Genomic DNA, 20,421 nt, shown 5'->3' with positions numbered 1-20,421 from the left:
GTGAGCTGGATAGCAGGTGAATACAGGAACCTGAAAATGTTCACCACTGGTGATGCAGACTCGTTTTTGTGTGATGTGAATTCTCAGGTAAGCAAGGAGCCTTAGCTAGTGTTTGAGATGACGTGGTCTACAAAGCTGATTCTGGGTTTCTGGGACGATGAAATTGCAGAAATACAAAACTGTAAACAAATGGTTATTTTCTTGGTGTAAAACTGATTCAAGACAAAAAACTATTTTTTAACTGTAAACATGAACTAATTGCCACAAATTTCAGTTCTGTTTTTTTTTTAAACTGGAGTCTTTATTGAACCCTCTGACAAGTTAAAAATAGAAGAAGAAATCAAATAGTTCATTTTTGCTACATCCAACATTTTTGTGCAGTTAATTGCTTAAATATTTATTGTGTAATTTATTCAGGTTTTTCAGGACATAAAAAAAATCACAAAAGCTCATCAAATATGATACACTTGGCGTTACTGGGTTAAAGAGAAAGAAGCACGATGAACACCAGGAAATAAATTAAATTTCATGAACGGAATGATTTGTAAAGGCAATAGAAGATATAATGATAATTTGCTTAATAACCCTGAAGAAATATAGGAGCATGGACATCTGCTCCTAATGCAGCATTTGACACTAAAATAATCATTCCATGGCCATAAAGAGAGCTACTCATGATAATCAAGACAGTTATGTCATCTAACAGAAAGCAAAACCGCTTATACAAATTTGACCACAAGGTTCCAAATGTGGAACTGATTTACAGAGTTTCATTTGCCTCTCTTCATTCTTTGAGCCCGCTTTTGTAATCTTTTTCATTTCTGCAAAACTTATTTATATGTGTATGCTTTTGGCAGATGCTGATTGGTCCTCCTTATATTTTAGTGAAGCATGACTATAGTGACTTCCACAGTTTGACTTGGATTACAACCTGCCCCTCCTTGTCATATATTTTATTTTATTTCATGTACGCCAAAATGGAAAATGTGTAAAAGTTCATCTTGTAAGACTAGGTTTGGCACGGTGAACAGCACTGAAACAGGAAGACAAATAAAAGCATATTAAAAAGTCACGAGAAAGAAATACAGTTGAAAAAAAAAGTGTATGTAGACAGATAGGTTTAATATTTCTTCTGCATGTGTCAAATGTCAGAACAAGGTTTCACCATAATTAAATGTCTAATATTTCAGTTTTCTTGCACTTTACTCCCAATTATCCACATTAGCTCGCCCCCATTTTTTGGCTTTCCAGAATTTCGCACTAAAGCTGGAGTTTGGTCTCACTCTAAGGCTAAGGGTTTGTTTTGCTGCACCGCTTCTGCTGTTCTCCTTATCAGCTTTAATCAGTCATTCTTGTCTAGGAGGCAGGGGGAACCTCAGAAGTCAGCCAGCCTGTTCATTAAAACCATTAACATTTTTCATTCATGATTATCCCTTTGAAAAACAACAGCACTGCATCGCTGTGTGCCTCTGTGCGAGTATGTGGTGGGTGGAGAGTGAATGCCTTTGGGAAGGAGTGATGCTAAAGCTGTTACACATACATTGATTAAGCGAATATCCACACAAATTAACAAGTCAGACATCAGCGCACGTTTTCACCATACAGGCAGCTCCACAGCAGCTGCAGCAAGATGTCAAACAGCCCCTCCTCTCCCTTTCTTCTTTTTTACCCTTTCATTATTTTCCCTCATTAATCTTTAATGCTGACTTTATTCTCCATTTTGTGTACAGCAAAGGTAGCACAGTTGGATGAAAATTATTTGGCCAAAAATCAAAGTTGGCACTAAAATGTAATTTTATTGAGGATTTTAAATAATTTCTCAGTGGAACTGTTGATGTTTTCATCATTCTTCGGTAACAGTAAACAAGAACTTCAAACTACTGCTTCATGCATTTGCCAAATTGATTAAATAAAAGATGCACAACATCGCATTTGTTGCAAAAGGTTTTCAACAGCACCAAATCTCACCCACTCACTTTTGTTGTGCTCCATCTCTCTAATTTTTCTCTGAATGTGCTTTTAATACCTTCTGTTTTCAGCATTCTTTTTAGATACTTTGTTTCATCACTATCTCTCACATTATCTCTATTAATAGGCTTCCAATCTTATTGCTTTTCCACCAGTCAACGCAGTAGTTGCTTTAGAAGAATAATCCGAGATAGTTCCATAGAAATATATGTTTGCATTGAGATGGCAATATATATTTTCACTGACTTCATCAAAATGTTCAGACAAGACAGAAAAGGTTCCAGTGAGAGTGATGCCATACAGGGTGATGTTTGGCTTTATTTCAAGTTTCATTGAATGGCAAATCACAAAAGATGCTGAAATACCTTTGAATCAGAGCATATGACAATTTTTCATTTCTTTGTTTCAGTTCTATTGTCAAACACAAGACTAGCATATAGTGTGTGTTTAGTAGCAATAAGCAAATTTCCCTGTTTTATTAAAAAATTAACAAAAATATCTGATATATTTTTTGTGTTTCTTTCTGTTGCCGACTCTGTGGCACTCAGTCGGTCTTATTGTTGTAACCACAAGCCTGATGGCAGAGAAAGACCCCTGTTACACTGTGGAAGTATTTGTACTATTGTCTGCAGCAGTCATGATAAGTGTCTGGCAACTGCTAAGGAGGAGGTCATGTAATATCATTTAATTTGGGACCTCATGTCTACTGTGATGCAGCATGTAAAAACCAAGTCCAAAATTGGCTTCCTAAAATTTAAAATTGTTGGGCTCAACAAGCAAGAAACAGATTTCATTTATCTACTTATTTATTTATTTATTTTAAACTTCAAAATGTCAAACATTTAATTATCGTGGTCTAGTAACAATGCAAAAAGAAAATACACACTTGAAGCCAAGGTTCAATGTAGGCCGGAACAACTTGGAACACCATTCAGCACTTTCAGCAAATCAGTATTTAAATCTTAAATTAACAGATTAAAAACTGTGCTGCGGTTTATTCCAGCTAATGGCGAAAAAATAATTGCTTAGTACTGAACATCCCATGAACCACCTAAACCTTTTTTACATCCCTTTCCAATGGTGAATGTGTCAAATTTGGTGCAGGTGTCTTAAACAAGTAGATGCATTTTTTTGCAAACAGCTTAACAGATATCGTTAAACAGACTCTCTTTCTGTGCAGTTTGCCTCTGCAGCAGAAATACATTCAGAGATCTGTAATCAAAATAATAAGGATCTTTCCACAACTGTTTCTAATAATTTGCTGATAAATGGCAATTTAATTTAAAGACTAATAAATACCAAAAAAGATGGCATGAAGATTTTTTTAAGTATAGGAGTTACCTCAGCATGCGTACAGTACGAAAGGAACACAGCTGAACTGTTAATAATGGTTAGCAATGAAGGCCAAGTGCTTGTACCATAAGACTTCCAAATTGTTCTCTAATGAGAAAGACGAAGGCTTAATTTTACCCATTATTGTAGTGAAGTCATTTAGTGGAATTGGAGCTAATAAGGTAATTGACTCAGGATGCTGAGGGCCCTCTTCATAAGGGGAAGAACTTTTAGATCTCAAGTCCATCACCTTATTAACGAACTGATTAAGGAATGTATTACAGCCATCATCACAGAGTATGACAGCCTGCTCAGGTGGGGACAAAACAATGCTGTTAATAGGCTCAAATAATACCCTAGTTTTTTTCTGTTACAATTTATGAGATTAGTGAAATAAGAAGATCTGGATTCTTTCACTGCCTCATTATGAGAATGGAAAAATTCTTTAAAATATTCTCTATGGACAATCAAACCAGTGGTTGTCCATAATGCTTTTTGACGGGAGCGTCAGAGTGAGCTAGAAACAAAATAGTGATAAGTGGTTTTGTAAGGAGAGACCTGGTCTATAATTACAAGATAATGTGCACTAAAAGAATTAATAAAGAATGAGCAAAAATAAAGAATTTACAAATATTATCATTAGAGAAAGATGAAAATTGAAAGAGAGAAGAAAGAACAGAGTCAACAACAAAACAGAATCAATAATAAAAACAAGTTAAAAAAAATCATTCTAAGAGACACTGCAAGGTTACTCAACCCAATTTAATTTAAGTACAAATGGTCTAGGGTAACGCCGTAAGTGAAGACCAAAGTATGCCCTACAAATACCTGCTAGTAACAAAGCATGTATGTGCAGGGCAACAAAGTAACAAAGCAGTAGGTATCATACTAATACTATAATATGATGTTATTAACTCTAGCCCAAGCACTAAATTTCTGTCTGTGGCGCAACAGTGGGCCATGTACTTTGCTAGTGCAATAAAAATGTTCCAAAAGCCACAAAAGAGCACAAACACAGTCAAAAGACAAAGTTCAGTAACTCCAATTACTGGATGAAGAATAGCAGTTACCTGCTGACGACAGCTGACTCACTGAGTAACTCCTCTAACTCCAGTGGATGAGTTTCAAAAAGCAATAAACAGTTGTCTAGGTGGAAAGTCATTGAGGCCAAAACTGTCTTTGTGCTAGACTGTAAAACACAGGCATTATAATCCTTTTGTCATTTTGTCAGGCCACAGGGATGTTTTACACCTAGTCTTATCCAGTGATTCACATATAATCTGTGTTGTAGTTTCCAGTTCAGCTCATTTTGCATATACTAGTGCTTGCAGCAGAAAATACATAACCTAATGTGATAGAAAGGATCAGCTTTGTGTCATTCTGAATCTTTCTCCTCACCCCTAAAGATTTTCTCATCTGTGAAGTGAGGGTTTTTATCTGTAATGAAATCACACCACTGGAATCTGCTTAAGGTCAGTTGAAAATTAATCTGATAAAAGTTTGTTTTAAGGAAAGCCTGTTCGGCTTGATTTGTGCAAAATTTCCAGCAACTTCACTTCAGTCGTCAGCCATCAGGGTATATAGAGCCCAGTCTGTGTCATAGAGCCATCTCAAAAATATGAATAATGCATCTCAAATATCTCATCCAAGCTTTTTTTCATAGCACCTGTTCATCTTCAAATGTAGTCTACCAAAGCTAAGGACTGGCTCCACCATTTCACATGTTGAAGTGGTCTAGAGCAAGAAAACTGAAATATTAATGAATAAAGAAATAACTCCAAGTGATGTGACACAAGTGTAATATACGTATAATATACTATAGAGAACAAAGCGATCTAAGCACTCCACCCTCTACATTGATGGGGAGAAGGTACAAAAGGGTAGAAAGCTTTAAGGAGGTAGAAAGGGTAGAAAGCGGCCGAGAGTCCACATCTCGGCCAACCTTACCTGGTCAACAAACATTTCCCACCAGGTAGGGAAAGCACATCAAAGACTGTACTGGGCCTGAGACAAGAAACTGCTTCCGTTCCACCACCAGAGCCTTCTGACTTACTGCTGCACACTCTGGTTCAACTGCTGCACCGCGGAGGACAAGAGGAAACTGCAGCAGGTGGTGAAGGCAGCAGAGCGGGCAATTGGCACTAACCAAGACATTTATACTGGCAGACTTCAGCAGAAAACCAGCATCATCATCAAAGACCCCTCACACCCTGGACACCCCCCCCCCCCCCCTCCCTCTGATAAACGCTTCAGGTCCATCAGGTCAAAGAAAAATAGACTCAATAGGAGTTTTTACCCATAGGCTGTCAAACATGCCCTACCTCCACCCTGATTGGAGGATAACTGCACTGCCAACACTCATGGACATTACACCTTATTTATCAACCGTATTTCTATGTATACTTTAATGCAACCAAAATTCCTATCTCTTCAAACTGTATTTATTATAACACTATTTATTATAGTTGCAACAGCCCCCCAACTCCACCCACTACATATATATGTATATATATGTAGGAGTGTAGGTGGAAATATGTGTGTGTAAGTATGTTCGCATGCATATATATATATATATATATATATATATATATACACACACACACACACAGTGGCTTGCAAAAGTATTCGGGCCCCCTTTGAACTTTTCCACATTTTGTCACATTATAGCCACAAACATGAATCAATTTTATTGGAATTCCACGTGAAAGACCAATACAAAGTGGTGTACACGAGAGAAGTGGAACGAAAATCAGACATGATTCCAAACACTTTTTACAAATAAATAACTGAAAAGTGGAGTGTGCGTAATTATTCAGCCCCCTGGGTCAATACTTTGTAGAACCACCTTTGCTGCAATTACAGCTGCCAGTCTTTTAGGGTCTGTCTCTACCAGCTTTGCACATCTAGAGACTGAAGTCCTTGCCCATTCTTCTTTGCAAAACAGCTCCAGCTCAGTCAGATGGACGGCGTTTGTGAACAGCAGTTTTCAGATCTTGCCACAGATTCTTGATTGGATTTAGATCTGGACTTTGACTGGGCCATTCTAACACATGGATATGTTTTGTTTTAAACCATTCCATTGTTGCCCTGGCCTGATGCTGCCACCACCATATTTGACAGTGGGGATGGTGTGTTCAGAGTGACGTGCAGTGTTAGTTTTCCGCCACACATAGCGTTTTGCATTTTGGCCAAAAAGTTCCATCTTGGTCTCATCTGACCAGAGCACCTTCTTCCACATGTTTGCTGTGTCCCCCACATGGCTTGGTGCAAACTGCAAACGGACTTCTTATGGTTTTCTGTCAACGCTGGCTTTCTTCTTGCCACTCTTCCGTAAAGGCCAACTTTGTGCAGTGCACGATTCCCCCATCTGCAGCTCGTCCAGAGTCACCATGGGCCTCTTGGCTGCATTTCTGATCAGTGCTCTCCTTGTTCGGCCTGTGAGTTTAGGTGGACGGCCTTGTCTTGGTAGGTTTACAGTTGTGCCATACTCCTTCCATTTCTGAATGATTGCTTGAACAGTGCTCCATGGGATGTTCAAGGCTTGGGAAATCTTTTTGTAGCCTAGGCCTGCTTTAAATTTCTCAATAACTTTATCCCTGACCTGTCTGGTGTGTTCTTTGGACTTCATGGTGTTGTTGCTCCCAATATTCGCTTAGACAACCTCTGAGGCCGTCACAGGGCAGCTGTATTTGTACTGACATTTAGTCATTAGCACTCATCAGGCAATGTCTATGGACAACTGACTGCACTCAGACCAAAGGAGGCTGAATAATTACGCACACCCCACTTTGCAGTTATTTATTTGGGAAAAATGTTTGGAATCATTGATGATTTTCGTTCCACTTTGTATTGGTCTTTAATGTGGAATTCCAATAAAATTGATTCATGTTTGTGGCTGTGACAAAATGTGGGAAAGTTCAAGGGGGCCGAATACTTTTGCAAGCCACTGTATATATATGCATTTATGTGCGTGTGTGTATTTATGGGTGTATCCATATGTATGCAGGTGTATGTATAAATTGGACATATCTTTCTTTTGTAAATGTAAATTTGTCTGTGTTATTGTCTGTGTAAATACTTACGATATTGTGTACTTCACACACGGAGAGATGCCAAACTGCATTTCATTGTTTTTACAACAATGACAATAAAGATCAATTCCATTCTGTTCTATTAAAGATGCCTCATTGTGGTCCCTTCTAAATCCATCGAACCAGCACAATTTACTTCTAATATAGTTTTTATGCTATTAACTGGTGTGCTCTGAAAAAAAAAAAGAAAGAAAAACTGAGAATGACCTTCTGTCTAAAGCCTGAAAAACAGATCCCATGAGGAATAAGAGTTCCATTCTCCCTCAGATCGCTTCAATTACAACATGCCAAAAGGTTATCATGGATTTTTGTCCAGTGGCAGGAAAACATGTTGTCTTTAAAGCCCTCAAGCCTGTGCTGCAATTTGCATATTCCATGTGTCTGTTTTTATTAGAGTTGCATGTTGCTTGTTTGTGGCAGCGCATTCACACTCACAAGCTCTCTGTATAGCATTTAGCTCACACAAATCCTGACACTAGTTTACAAACCATGGTGTCACTTTTAGCCCCTGGTACAATTCCCTTTTATTTATTAATGATGCACATATGATTGACAGAAGTCAATAAATACTGCCAACCCACCATCATAAAGTATAACAAATATTATTGCATTATTATTATTATTAAAATATATTCATTTTATTGTTATTATTATTGCCATATACAGTGGCACCTTTCAGGTATTGTGCTGTATCAAAAATATGAAACTGTAGACTTTCTTGTGTTTGAATTTTTAAGCCCAAAAAAACATTAGCATTTTTATATGTTCCATTTTTTATTTGTATTTGTTTGTTTTTGGTGTTCTTTATGTTTGCTTGTTTATTTTGGAACCAGAAGTGACCGTATTTGAACAACAGGGTAATGCTAATTAATGAAACTAATGATACATAGCAATGATAAATTTTGGAAGCTTATGATATATTAGCCATACAATAAACCAAAAATTATCATGAGGGTCCTCTACCAGGGTCCTACGCAGTATCTTGAGGCACTGTGCTCTTCTGGACAGAGATCTCAGGCATCGTTTCCCAGATGAGCTGGAGCCACTCACTCAGTTTCTGGGTCACTGCCCAGAGTGCAATGATTACCACATCTCCTTGAGCTCTTCTCTCAGGCCTTGGTGTTTCTCGAGCTTGCCAGCTGTGATAGACCCCAGCCTCTATGGATCTTGTGGTTAGTGCATGTTCCCATGCTGCCATGATTAATGTTTATGTGCAGTCTTTCAATTGAGTTCAATTTTATTTATATAGTTCAAAATCATAACCCCCTCCGCGAATCACTACCTTGTTGTGGTATAGGGTTTTGTGTGTCCCAGGGATCCCAGGGGCTATAGGCATAGGGTTACAGGGGCCCGGACTTGGAGCCAGTCCTGGTGAGGCTGCTTGAAGGCCTAGCTCAAAGTAGGGACATGGCCCACCCTGGCACCACAAGCAAGTGCGGAGACCCTCACGGAACAATCCCCAGCTCCTAAGACTAGCAACTGGGACATGGAAAGTCACCTCTCTGGTGGGGAAGGAGCCAGAGCTAATGCATTAGGTTGAGCAGTACTGGCCTGTTAAGTGCCTGTGTTGGTGGGTTATCTGTTTCTTAATGTGTGTATGCATGTGTATGCAAATTCACCTGTGCAGGGGCCCAGCTGTGATTGGTGGACCTAAGGAACGGCCTGATGTAACTGGTTCCTGCTGTCGACCTGAACTATAAAAGGGCGACCGAAGAGCTGCGGTGTGGGGTGTGTGGCAGACTTCCCTTGCACTTGCCTCAGGTCCAGACGGAGCAGCCGTAGCAATAGCTATTTGGTTAAAAGGTCGGGCATGTGTGTGAAGTGCGGAGCAAGTAGGGGTGAGCTGCCCATTATTTTGGGAAGCCTTCTTTTCTTCTGTGTTTTTAGACCAATATAGCCACCTTTCTTTGCAAGGACACTCAAAAGCCTGCCATCCATGGATTCTGTTAGTGTTTTGATCTGTTCACCATCAACATTGCATGCAGCAGCAACCACAGCCTCCCAGACACTGTTCAGAGAGGTGTACTGTTTTCCCTCCTTGTAAATCTCACATTTGATGATGGACCACAGGTTCTCAATGGGGTTCAGATCAGGTGAACAAGGTGGCCATGTCATTAGTTTTTCTTCTTTTATACCATTTCTTACCAGCCATGCTGTGGAGTACTTGGACGTGTGTGATGGAGCATTGTCCTGCATGAAAATCATGTTTTTCTTGAAGGATGCAGACTTCTTCCTGTACCACTGCTTGAAGAAGGTGTCTTCCAGAAACTGGCAGTAGGACTGGGAGTTGAGCTTGACTCCATCCTCAACCCGAAAAGGCCCCACAAGCTCATCTTTGATGATACCAGCCCAAACCAGTACTCCACCTTGCTGGCGTCTGAGTCGGACTGGAGCTCTCTGCCCTTTACCAATCCAGCCACGGGCCCATCCATCTGGCCCATCAAGACTTACTCTCATTTCATTAGTCCATAAAACCTTAGAAAAATCAGTCTTGAGATATTTCTTGGCCCAGTCTTGACGTTTCAGCTTGTGTGTCTTGTTCAGTGGTGGTCGTCTTTCAGCCTTTCTTACCTTGGCCATGTCTCTGAGTATTGCACACCTTGTGCTTTTGGGCACTCCAGTGATGTTGCAGCTCTGAAATATGGCCAAACTGGTGGCAAGTGGCATCTTGGCAGCTGCACGCTTGACTTTTCTCAGTTCATGGACAGTTATTTTGCGCCTTGGTTTTCCACACGCTTCTTGCGACCCTGTTGACTATTTTGAATGAAACGCTTGATTGTTCGATGATCACGCTTCAGAAGCTTTGCAATTTTGAGACTGCTGCATCCCTCTGCAAGATATCTCACTATTTTTGACTTTTCTGAGCCCGTCAAGTCCTTCTTTTGACCCATTTTGCCAAAGGAAAGGACGTTGCCTAATAATTCTGCACACCTGATATAGGGTGTTGATGTCATTAGACCACACCCCTTCTCATTACAGAGATGCACATCACCTAATATGCTTAATTGGTAGTAGGCTTTCGAGCCTATACAGCTTGGAGTAAGACAACATGCATGAAGAGGATGATGTGGACAAAATATTCATTTGCCTAATAATTCTGCACTCCCTGTAAAGTGTCCTATAATGCCCGTAAACCGGAGGTGAAGGATGCTTTGTGTGCAGGCTTGGTGGAGCGGGGCATTCTCCCTTCCCCGAAGGCCGCTGTAAAGCGGCCTGGTAGGGGCGGCGTGGAGGTGGCTCCGGAGGCTGAGCCGGAGCCAGATGCCAAAGGACCCGTTGGCGTGTCTCCGGCTGAGGTGGAGCCTGATGCGGATGAGGCGGGGTCGGATGCGGCAGAGGTGGGGTCTGGGGTGGCTGACGAGCCTCAGGCAGTAGGGTCTATGGAGGACCTCCGTTTGACCCTCCGTATTAGCGAGGTAGAGGTTCGCGCTAAAGAGCTTGAGGTGCAAGCTATGCACCTCCGGGTCAGAGCGTTGGAGTTGCGTAAGCCCGCCGCTGTCTAGACACCTGCTTCCGCTGCCTCCACACCTGTCTCGAGTCGCCCTGACACATCCACAGTTACTTCACCAAGTTTTGACATCACCAAACATGTTAAACTAGTACCTCCGTTTCGGGAGGCTGAGGTTGATTCCTATTTTAACGTTTTTGAGCGTATAGCAGCTGCATTGAGTTGGCCTAAGGAGTTTTGGGCGCTGCTACTCCAGCGTAAGTTAATCGGCAAGGCTCAGGAAGTATGTACTAGCCTTTCCATTAACGACAGCCTCCAATATGATATTGTAAAAAAATCAATTCTGCACGCATATGAATTAGTTCCTGAAGCTTACCGTCAGAAATTTCGTAAAAGTGAAAAGACCGCTGAACAAACCTTTGTGGAGTTTGCCCGTGAGAAACATCGCTTGTTTGAACGCTGGATGCAAGCCAGCAAAGTGAAGGATATTGAGGCATTGAAGGAGTTGGTTCTTTTAGAAGAATTTAAAAAGTGTCTCCCGGATCAGTTGGTAGTTTATCTAAATGAGCAGAAGGTGATGTTCCTGGCAAAAGCAGCAGTTTTAGCAGATGAATTCACCCTCACACATAAAGTCATTTTTCCAACCGGGGCAGGACGAGAAGTGAGGGGAGGGCAGGAAAAGAGACAAAAATCTCCTAAACAGACCCGAAGGGCGAGACAGGAGGAAACTGAAAAGCGGGAATGTTTTTATTGCCTTGAGTCTGGTCACCTGATCGCCAGTTGTCCTGCGCTGCAGAAGAAAGAGCAGCGCAGAGGGTCTAAGGGACCCGTGGGGCTCATTAAAGTAGTTTCCCCACCTATCGGTCCTGATCAGATGCAGGGGTGTGACCCAGAAATGGAGGTAGAGTCACGTTTTAAACCCTTCCTTTCCCAAGGCTTCGTTTCGGTGGCAGGAGAAGAGAAGGACAGGGTTCCTATCACCATTCTCCGAGACACCGGGGCACATCAATCTTTTATGTTAGATGATGTGTTGCCACTGTCGGATAAAACCGCCTGCCACACAGATGTGTTGGTGTGGGGAATTGTTCTTCGGGCGCCCCTTCACAGAGTATATCTACACTCACCTATCACAACTGGACCTGTGAAGGTCGCCATAAGACGACAGTTGCTGTTTAAAGGTGTGTCCTTTATCTTGGGCAACGATTTGGCCGGGGGGGAAGTGTTTCCACCGCCTGAAGTGATGGATACACCTGTTGCTGCTGATCCAAAAGCGACAGTTTTTTCCCGTTTGCGCTGTTACGCGGGCGGAAGCGCACAAATTTGCTGATGTGGTTAGTATCGCAGATACGTTTGTGGCTGGGGAGCAAAAACCTCCTGTACGGGAGAAAGACAGTGTGGGGGATAAATGCAGTGTGCTAAAATTAATACCGGCATTGAGCGGCGATGTGAATAAAGAAGCTTTGGTAAGCGCTCAGGAAAATGACAAGTCTTTGAGTTCCTGTTTTGCAGCCGTTGTCACGGCTGGGGAAAGCACCCTTCCCCGTTTTTTCCTGCAGGATGGCGTGTTAATGAGGCGGTGGTCTTCTGATCAGAGTGGAACATCAGGTGTTACACAGGTGGTGGTACCATCTCAGCATCGTGATCAGGTGCTAAACTTAGCACATGACGTTGGCATGGCTGGGCACCTCGGAATAAATAAAACTTATTACCGAGTGCTGGGCAATTTCTTTTGGCCTGGCCGTGTAGTGTACCTGACTATGTGAGTCAGCTTCGAGATAGGCTTCGCCTAGCGTGGAAAATAGCCGGGGAAAACTTAAAGCAAGTGCAAACTAAAATGAAGGCTCGTTTTGACAAAAAAGCTGTAGATAGAAGTTTTCAACCAGGGGAGAAGGTGTTGATGTTACTGCCTGTGGTAGGGTCCAGTTTACTAACACAGTTTGCTGGTCCTTACAGTGTTGAATGTAAACTCGACAATAACCATTATGTGATTCGCACTCCAGATCGGCGGCGAAAAACCAGGGTTTGTCATGTGAATACGTTGAAACTGTTCTATCCCTCCAAGTACTAACCAAGCCCATCCCTGCTTAACTTCCGAGATCAGACGAGGTCGGGCTTGCTCAGGGTGGTATGGCCATGCTCTCCCTTGTTTTAAATGCACTTTAGAACAACACGCAGCAACACTACACATGAGCGGGAGGAGGGAGGTATGGGGTCTTCACACACCCCCGTTCTCTGCTAGTCATTGGAGCGGGGGGGCTGGGAGGAGATGTTAGCTGTCCGATTGGCCTCCCTGCTGCTGGGACGGTCTGCTTGCCTCCACCCCGGGGGGAAGGGTAACATCTCTTGGGTCTGGGTTCTGTTTCCCCCTCTGGGGGCGAGGGTACCTGGACCCGGGGTATAGAGTATGTTTGGGGAGTGTGATTGTGTGTACATGTCCATTTATGTCAATCCTTCCGTTGGGTGAGTGCTGAGTGTTTGTATATGTGTGCATGAGGGTGGGAATGCATGTTTGTGTCTGTGTGTGCCTGTTTGTCTGTGTCTATATGTCAGGTCGGGTCTTAGACTCCACCTCTCTGGGAACTCCCAGGCCCTCCAAGGCCTATCTCCCCTCACCACACTCCCTGCCGGTGACTGATGCCCTCAGGGGTCGGTGCATTGGTGGTTCTTGGTGTCCGGGGCTGGGCGCTCAGGTATGTACCGGCTCACTCCCAGTGGCTGCCTGGCGGGGCCTGGCGCCTGTTGCTCAGTCAGGCCTCCTCCGGGGTGCAGGGGGCCTCTGGGCCTGCGGCTCGATTCACTCTGGCACAGCTGGCTGCCGGCAGAGCCGGCGGGCACGCCGGTGCAGCCCCCTCTAGCTTCTGCTCGGTGGATACTGGGTGACGCCTCGTCTGGGGAATCTCAGCCCTTCCCATGAGGGTGGCACGGATGCCCCTCCGGTGGTCCTCTTTGGGCTCTCGTGCTCTGGGAGCCTCTGGATGTCTGGGGCCTGGATCTCCTCCATGCCTGCTTCATGCCCTGGGGGACAGGGCTATGGCTCGCTACATCCTCTTGCAGACCATTACATGTGGAAACCATTTGAATACAAGCGCGCTGATCCACACAGGTATGCACACGGGTGTTCACTGCTCGTAGACTTAAATTACACCTTTCTTGGCTGCTACTTCAAAGCACATTGTGCGCTGTCTGTCCTGCGTGCTGCACAGCAACATTGAATATTCAGTATTTACTGCTGTTTACACTTAGCTAGATTAATGCGATGGTGTTGTGTTTAGTATGTTGCTTTGGGGTTTTTTTTGCTTGTTTTCTATTCTTCTTCTCTCAACAGGTGATCCAGGAGATTTTTTTTTCTCCCCCCCTTTCTCACTGTCCCTCTCCCCTTCTGTTTTTCTTTTCCTTCCTCTTTCTTTCTCCCTTTCCTATCCCTCACTCATGTCTGTCCCGTCTGTGACATCTGAAAATAAAATATAATAAACAATAAAAACAAAGGTCAATCAAATGGACCAATACGGCAATGCCACGATGATCCATTTGGCAAAGTAAATCCATTGGGTATCCTTGTTGGTCTTCAGACAACAATTCTGATGGCTAAAGAACCAAATGGGACAGGCAAAAAAAAGAAAAAAAAGAAACTGTTCTATCCCCGTAAGCAAAATACAACAGCGCCCCGGTGTGCGCTGTTGCCATCCTCCCCGCCTACAAACTGTCGGATGACGGATTATCTGGGAGGGATGATGCTGCATTAGGAAGTGGGCTGAAAAATGCAGTAATTTTAAATGATCTTGAATCATTTGTTGCCGATTTACCTGAAACTGCTCAAACTGATATCATTACTCTGACAAAAAATAACTTTTCTCTGATCACCAGCATCAAACGACTGTCTTAAGTCATGACATTGATGTGGAGGGGCATAAGCCAATTAAACAACATGCGTACCGGGTGAATCCAGTAAAAAGGGAAATAATGCAGAGAGAAGTCAATTACCTCCTTGAGCATGGCTTAGCCGTTCCAAGTGCTAGCGCATGGAGCTCCCCATGTGTGTTAGTGCCCAAATCTGACAATACTCCTCGATTCTGCACGGATTATCGAAAGGTGAATGCGGCCACTAAAGCAGACTCTTTCCCATTACCTAGGATGGATGACTGTGTTGATCGGATGGGATCCGCTACTTATGTGACCAAATTGGATTTATTAAAGGGATATTGGCAGGTTCCTTTAACTGCAAGAGCGTCTGAGATCTCTGCATTCGTTACCCCCGATCACTTCCTTCAGTATACCGTGATGCCCTTTGGTTTGCATAATGCGGCAGCGACATTTCAGCGCCTGATGGCTAAGGTTTTGGCCGGGGTCCCTAACTGTGAGGCCTAATTAGATGATGTGGTCATTTATTCTGCTTCCTGGAGCAGTCATCTCCAAACCCTCTTAACTGTTTTTAAGCGTTTCGAGGAAGCATCACTCACTGTAAATCTGACTAAATGTGAGTTTGGAAGAGCCATATATATATATATATATATATATATATATATATATATATAGATAGATAGATAGATAGATAGATAGATAGATAGATATTTATATTTTCCATACAGGTAATCTTGACATAAAACAAGAAGTAAACTGAAAGATGGGCCAAACATATATTATATAGATATAGATGCAAACAGAAGAAACACGGGAGCCATCTTTAATCTCCAACCTATTATGGCGGTAGGGCCAATCATCAGCCTCGAGGGACACTGGGTTTTTGTTTTGTTTTGGGGGGTTTTGTTCTATTTGTTTGCTTTTTAAATAACATATATACATTTTATCTTAGTGAAGCAGATACATAGTTTTTCTATCAGCACTAATCTCCAGTGTTTACAGCCTTCTCTCTTTTTGAACAGGTAAATGCATTCCTGTCCTTTGTCATACCGATGGTGGCCATATCTGTTCTGAATGGGGTCATTGCCAATCAGCTGTTGCGGATGTTCCGTGAGGCTGAGCAAGACAACCGTGTCTGCATGATTGGTGCAAATCCCACCATGCTGAATTTCACTGTGGAGTCCAACCGTGCTCAGTCGCTACGCCATGGAGTTCTTGTTCTCCGTAAGTAAACACTCCAACACTTTTCTGACAGGAATGGGATCTGGTGTGGTCTTCTGCTGCGGTCTTCTGCTGCTGTTCAAGGGTTAGCAGGTTGTGCATTTTTTTGCATACCTGAATTGTAGCAAATGGTTATTAGTTTTCTGTTGCTTTGCTAACGGCTCAAAGCAGTTTGGTCATTCTCCTTTGACTTGAGGCATCAAGACATTTTCTGCTGTCATTGAACATGCAACTAAACATAATAATAATAATAATGGATACTTTATTGATCCCCATGGGGAAATTACTTGTTTTTCTCTGCATTTGACCCATTCACTCAGTGAAGCAGTGGGCAGCCCACTAAGCAGGCGCCCGGGGAGCAGTGTGTAGGGACGGTACCTTGCTCAGGGGTACCTCAGGGTAGCCGTTAAGTGGATTCAAACCGCCGACCTTCCGATCATGGGGCGACCACTTTACCTACTGAGCTATCCCTGCCCCTACAAAACATGGCTCTATTCATAGCATAGCATGTAAATGTGAGAGTAAAAATAGTGATATCTTATAATTATATCAAATTTGTACAAAGTATGTTCAGTGTATAGAGACAAACGTATATAGCGGATCCTAGGGATCTATTAGGTAATACAAAAGGTAAAAACATCTTTTATATCCTCTTTTATTCATTTCTTGAGAGTTATTGATGTTTCTGTAAAACACTAGAATTCTGTAAATTCTGACATTTTGAAAATGCATATCATTTATTTATTATAGTTTATTTAAATGAGCAAAAATACATTTTCATAAATCTAATTTTTAAAAAGCTTTAAGCAATTACCAGTCATGGTGCCACGGTTCTGGGTCAGTTTAACCCAGTATTTTGAGTTGTCATGTTTTTGCAGGTTTAGTTTAGTTCCATGTGTCATTTTCTGTCTGTCTCTCAGTGTAGAGTCTGCGTCTTAGTGTGATGGTTTCTTGTTCCTGTTTTATTGTGAAGGTCTGCGTCTCATGTGAGTGTGTTCAGTTTTACCTCTGTCTCGTCTTGTTGATTATTCCCAGCTGTGTCCACCACCTGTGTGTAATTCCCCTGTGTTTCTCTGTGTATTTAAGTCGTGTCCTCTGTCATTGTAGTTGCTGGTCTGTCTGTGTATCCACCATGTCTCACCCGTGTGTTCTCCCTGCTGTCCAGCTCCTCTGCTCGTTCTCATTCTTGTCCAGGTTTGTGCTCTGTAGTTTAGTTGTTTCCAGTCTAGTTTAGTTCGTGCTCCATTTGCTGTTTGTCCATATTTATTTCGTGTTCAATAAACCACCTTCACTTCTCCACTACTGCCTGCGATTGGATCCTCATTTATTATTTTCACACGGCTCTCCTCACCCGCCGTGACACATGGTTCACTCCCTGATTTAAAAAAAAAAAAAAGATTGAATTACAAATTACCAGGATTTATTTGACACCATTTGCAGAGGTTTTTAGTGCAGTGGTGTTCTTTTATCATAGCCAATGTTCAGCTTGAAAATTAAATGATAGAGATTTACTTATATGACAAGGTTATCACTATGAAGACCACCATTTTTTAAATAAATGAGAAATGTTCACAAAATGTTGTGATATAGCCTTGGATTTTAGATGCTGGTGTTAACAGACTTCAAGCTTTGGAGGATATTAATAGCCTGTTAAGCTGTCCTCAACCTTTTGTGCTTGGGTACACTCCATCACCCACTATGAGAGGCATAAAACTCACTAAGCTTCCATGCACGCAAGCATGTGCACTTTATCGATATCCACCTGCATTAACTCAGCAGCTTCATCAGTCTATCAGTGATCCACACACCCATCACTCCAGCCCTGCAAATGATTCAAAGGAGGCTTATCCTTAGACATATCCTTTTAATCAAATGTGGATAAATTATGAGCTGCAAATAGTCATCATCGGAGACCCGAAGAAACAACCCTTTTAAACATGTCTTCCAACATCTTTTTATGACTACACCTACACCTAAAATTTCCCGGTGGATTCCTGCTGTTAAAATTTCCTCGATTTTCATCATTACAAAATGCTAAACTTCAACAGTGACAGTCTCACAGCAAACTACATGCAATCTAATGATGTTATTTCAGGGTGATCTTGGCTGTACACAAGACTGGTCCTAAGCATGAGCAACTTTTTTGTTAGACAAAAGCTACAAATGTTTGTTAACGTATTTTCATTAGCCTTCAGTTTCGCTTAACTGCCCCTTTTCTTTCCCCATCATAAAGTAAAACAGAGAATGGATTATTTCCATTTAATACTGTCTTAGAACAACCAAATATATTTAAAAATGATTAGTTAAACTTAAAATTAAGGGAGTGCATCACTTACCCACCACTAGCCTGTCAAATAATCTAGTAAAGTTTAATTTATATCTATATTTAAAACTAATGGTTATTTGTATTGTTGTCTGCAGTCATTTTACTTTTGGCACAAGCAATTCCACTGATGTGTACAAAGCTTTTGAGATTCACAGCTGAGAGAAGCCTTAACTGATTCAATGCAGCATTACTACATTTAACTTTTTTTCCCACAGTGACAAAACTTGTGAAAAAGTTGGGACACTGTAAAATCAGAATCAGAATCAGAATCGTGTTTATTGGCCAAGTATATGTGCAGACACATACAGGGAATTTGGTTCCGGTAGATGGTGGCTCTCAAGCACAGCAATGTAAAACACACACAAACACACACACACACACACACACACACACACACACACACACACACACACACACACACACACACGTGTCTATATATACACATTACACATACATACACAAAGCTGTGTAAACCAACTATAAATAACGAATCTAAACTTATATACATATAATACAGAAATGAATGAGGTGGAATGAATACTACAAAATGTACATAAGGTGCAGCTGCAGTCTGGCAGTGGGAGCAGTGTGACAGGTCAACTGTTAAGAAGGGAGATGGCGAGGGGAAAGAAACTGTTCCTGTGTCGGGTGGTCCTGGTCTGCAGGCTTCTGTACCGTCTGCCAGAGGGCAGCAGATCAAAAAGTCTGTGTCCAGGGTGTGAGGGGTCTGTGATGATTTTCCCTGCCCGTTTCCTGGTTCTTGAGAGGTACAGATCCTGGATGGAGGGCAGGGGCATGCCGATGATCCTTTCTGCTGCCCGTGCAGTCCGCTGCAGTCTGCTCCTATCCTGTTTAGTGGCTGCTCCATACCAGACTGTGATGGAGGAGCACAGGACAGACTCAGTGACCGCAGTGTAGAACTGGATCAGCAGCTCCTGTGGAAGACTGTACTTCCCCAGTTGTCTCAGGAAGTACATCCTCTGCTGGGTCTTTTTGAGGATGGAGTTGATGTTGGTCTCCCACTTCAGATCCTGGGAGATGGTTGTACCCAGGAACTTCAAGGTCTTCACAGTTGACACAGGGCTGTCTGATATGGTGAGGGGGAGCAGAGTTGAGGGATGTCTCCTGAAGTCCACTGTCATCTCTACAGTCTTAAGAGTGTTCAGCTCCAGATTGTGCTGACTGCACCAGAGTACCAGCCGCTCAACTTCCTGCCGGTATGCAGACTCATCACCATCTTGAATGAGGCCAATGACAGTGGTGTCATCTGCAAACTTTAGGAGTTTGACAGCCGAGTTCTTGGAGATGCAGTCGTTAGTGTAGAGGGAGAACAGTAGTGGTGAGAGGACATGTAAATGTAAATAAAAACAGGATGCAGTGGTTATCTTAAACCCATATTCTATTCAAAATACAACAAAAAAACCCCCAAATGTTTAAGCATAATCATAAAAACTGTTGCCATATTTTGAGTTTGATAAAAACCGCTGGAATCAGATTTTGCTCCTAATTAGGTTAATTGGCAACACGATCAGGTATAAAAAGGACATCTCAGAGTTTCTCCAAGAAAAATAGGCAGCCGTTCACCAATCTACAAAAAAAAAAAAAACGCACCTACAGATTATGAATCCATTTCAGAATAATGTTCCTCAAGAAAACTATGAATGTCACATCTCTACGTGCAAGGGACAAGTCTGAAAATAAATACTGGATGCCTGTTATAGTTGGGCCCTCATTCAGCACGATTCTGGCATGTAAATCATTACATGGGGTCAGACTTCTAGAAAACACTGTTTATGAACACAGCTCTCTGTGCCATCCACAAATGCAGGTTTAAGCTCTGATAAAAAAGCATCTTCCAGAAATGTTGCTGTCTTCTCCTGGCCAGAGGCCAGAGGCAAAATGAAAAACTGTTAAAAAATTTTATTAGAGTCCAGATTCTGAAGTGGCCTATCTGTAATATTTTGAGATAATCCACCCTTTACAGCTCTAGTCCAAAAATGTAATTTCTGTGTGGTAACAATTGTTCTTCTGATAATTATTTACCATGTTGTCAATAGTTGTGGTCAATAAAATGCAGCTGTATGAAAAAAAAAAGTACACCTTCTTTCTTTATTAAAGCTTTACACATCCGGACATAATTAAAAATAAAATCCTCAGCAATTGGGCACACACAAGCC

At 42.2% G+C, this 20,421-nt stretch overlaps 1 protein-coding gene across 1 annotated transcript in view; it reads left to right on the top strand.

Annotated features, from left to right (window-relative positions):
• ntsr1 (neurotensin receptor 1 (high affinity)) overlaps window positions 1-20,421 on the top strand; it is a 92,293-nt gene that overhangs the window by 21,950 nt on the left and 49,922 nt on the right. Inside the window, exon 2 of the mRNA XM_085393172.1 lies at window positions 15,720-15,921. Coding sequence (XP_085249298.1) covers window positions 15,720-15,921 — 202 coding nt within the window. The remainder of the gene's footprint in view (window positions 1-15,719; window positions 15,922-20,421) is intronic.

This window comes from Rhamphochromis longiceps, linkage group LG20, assembly GCF_057381845.1.
Source record: "Rhamphochromis longiceps isolate RC_006_pf linkage group LG20, R_longiceps_female_GT1.1, whole genome shotgun sequence".
NCBI classification, from domain to species: domain Eukaryota; kingdom Metazoa; phylum Chordata; class Actinopteri; order Cichliformes; family Cichlidae; genus Rhamphochromis; species Rhamphochromis longiceps.
Note: the sequence above shows the minus strand (reverse complement) of the source record. Positions and strands in the feature narration are given on the sequence as shown.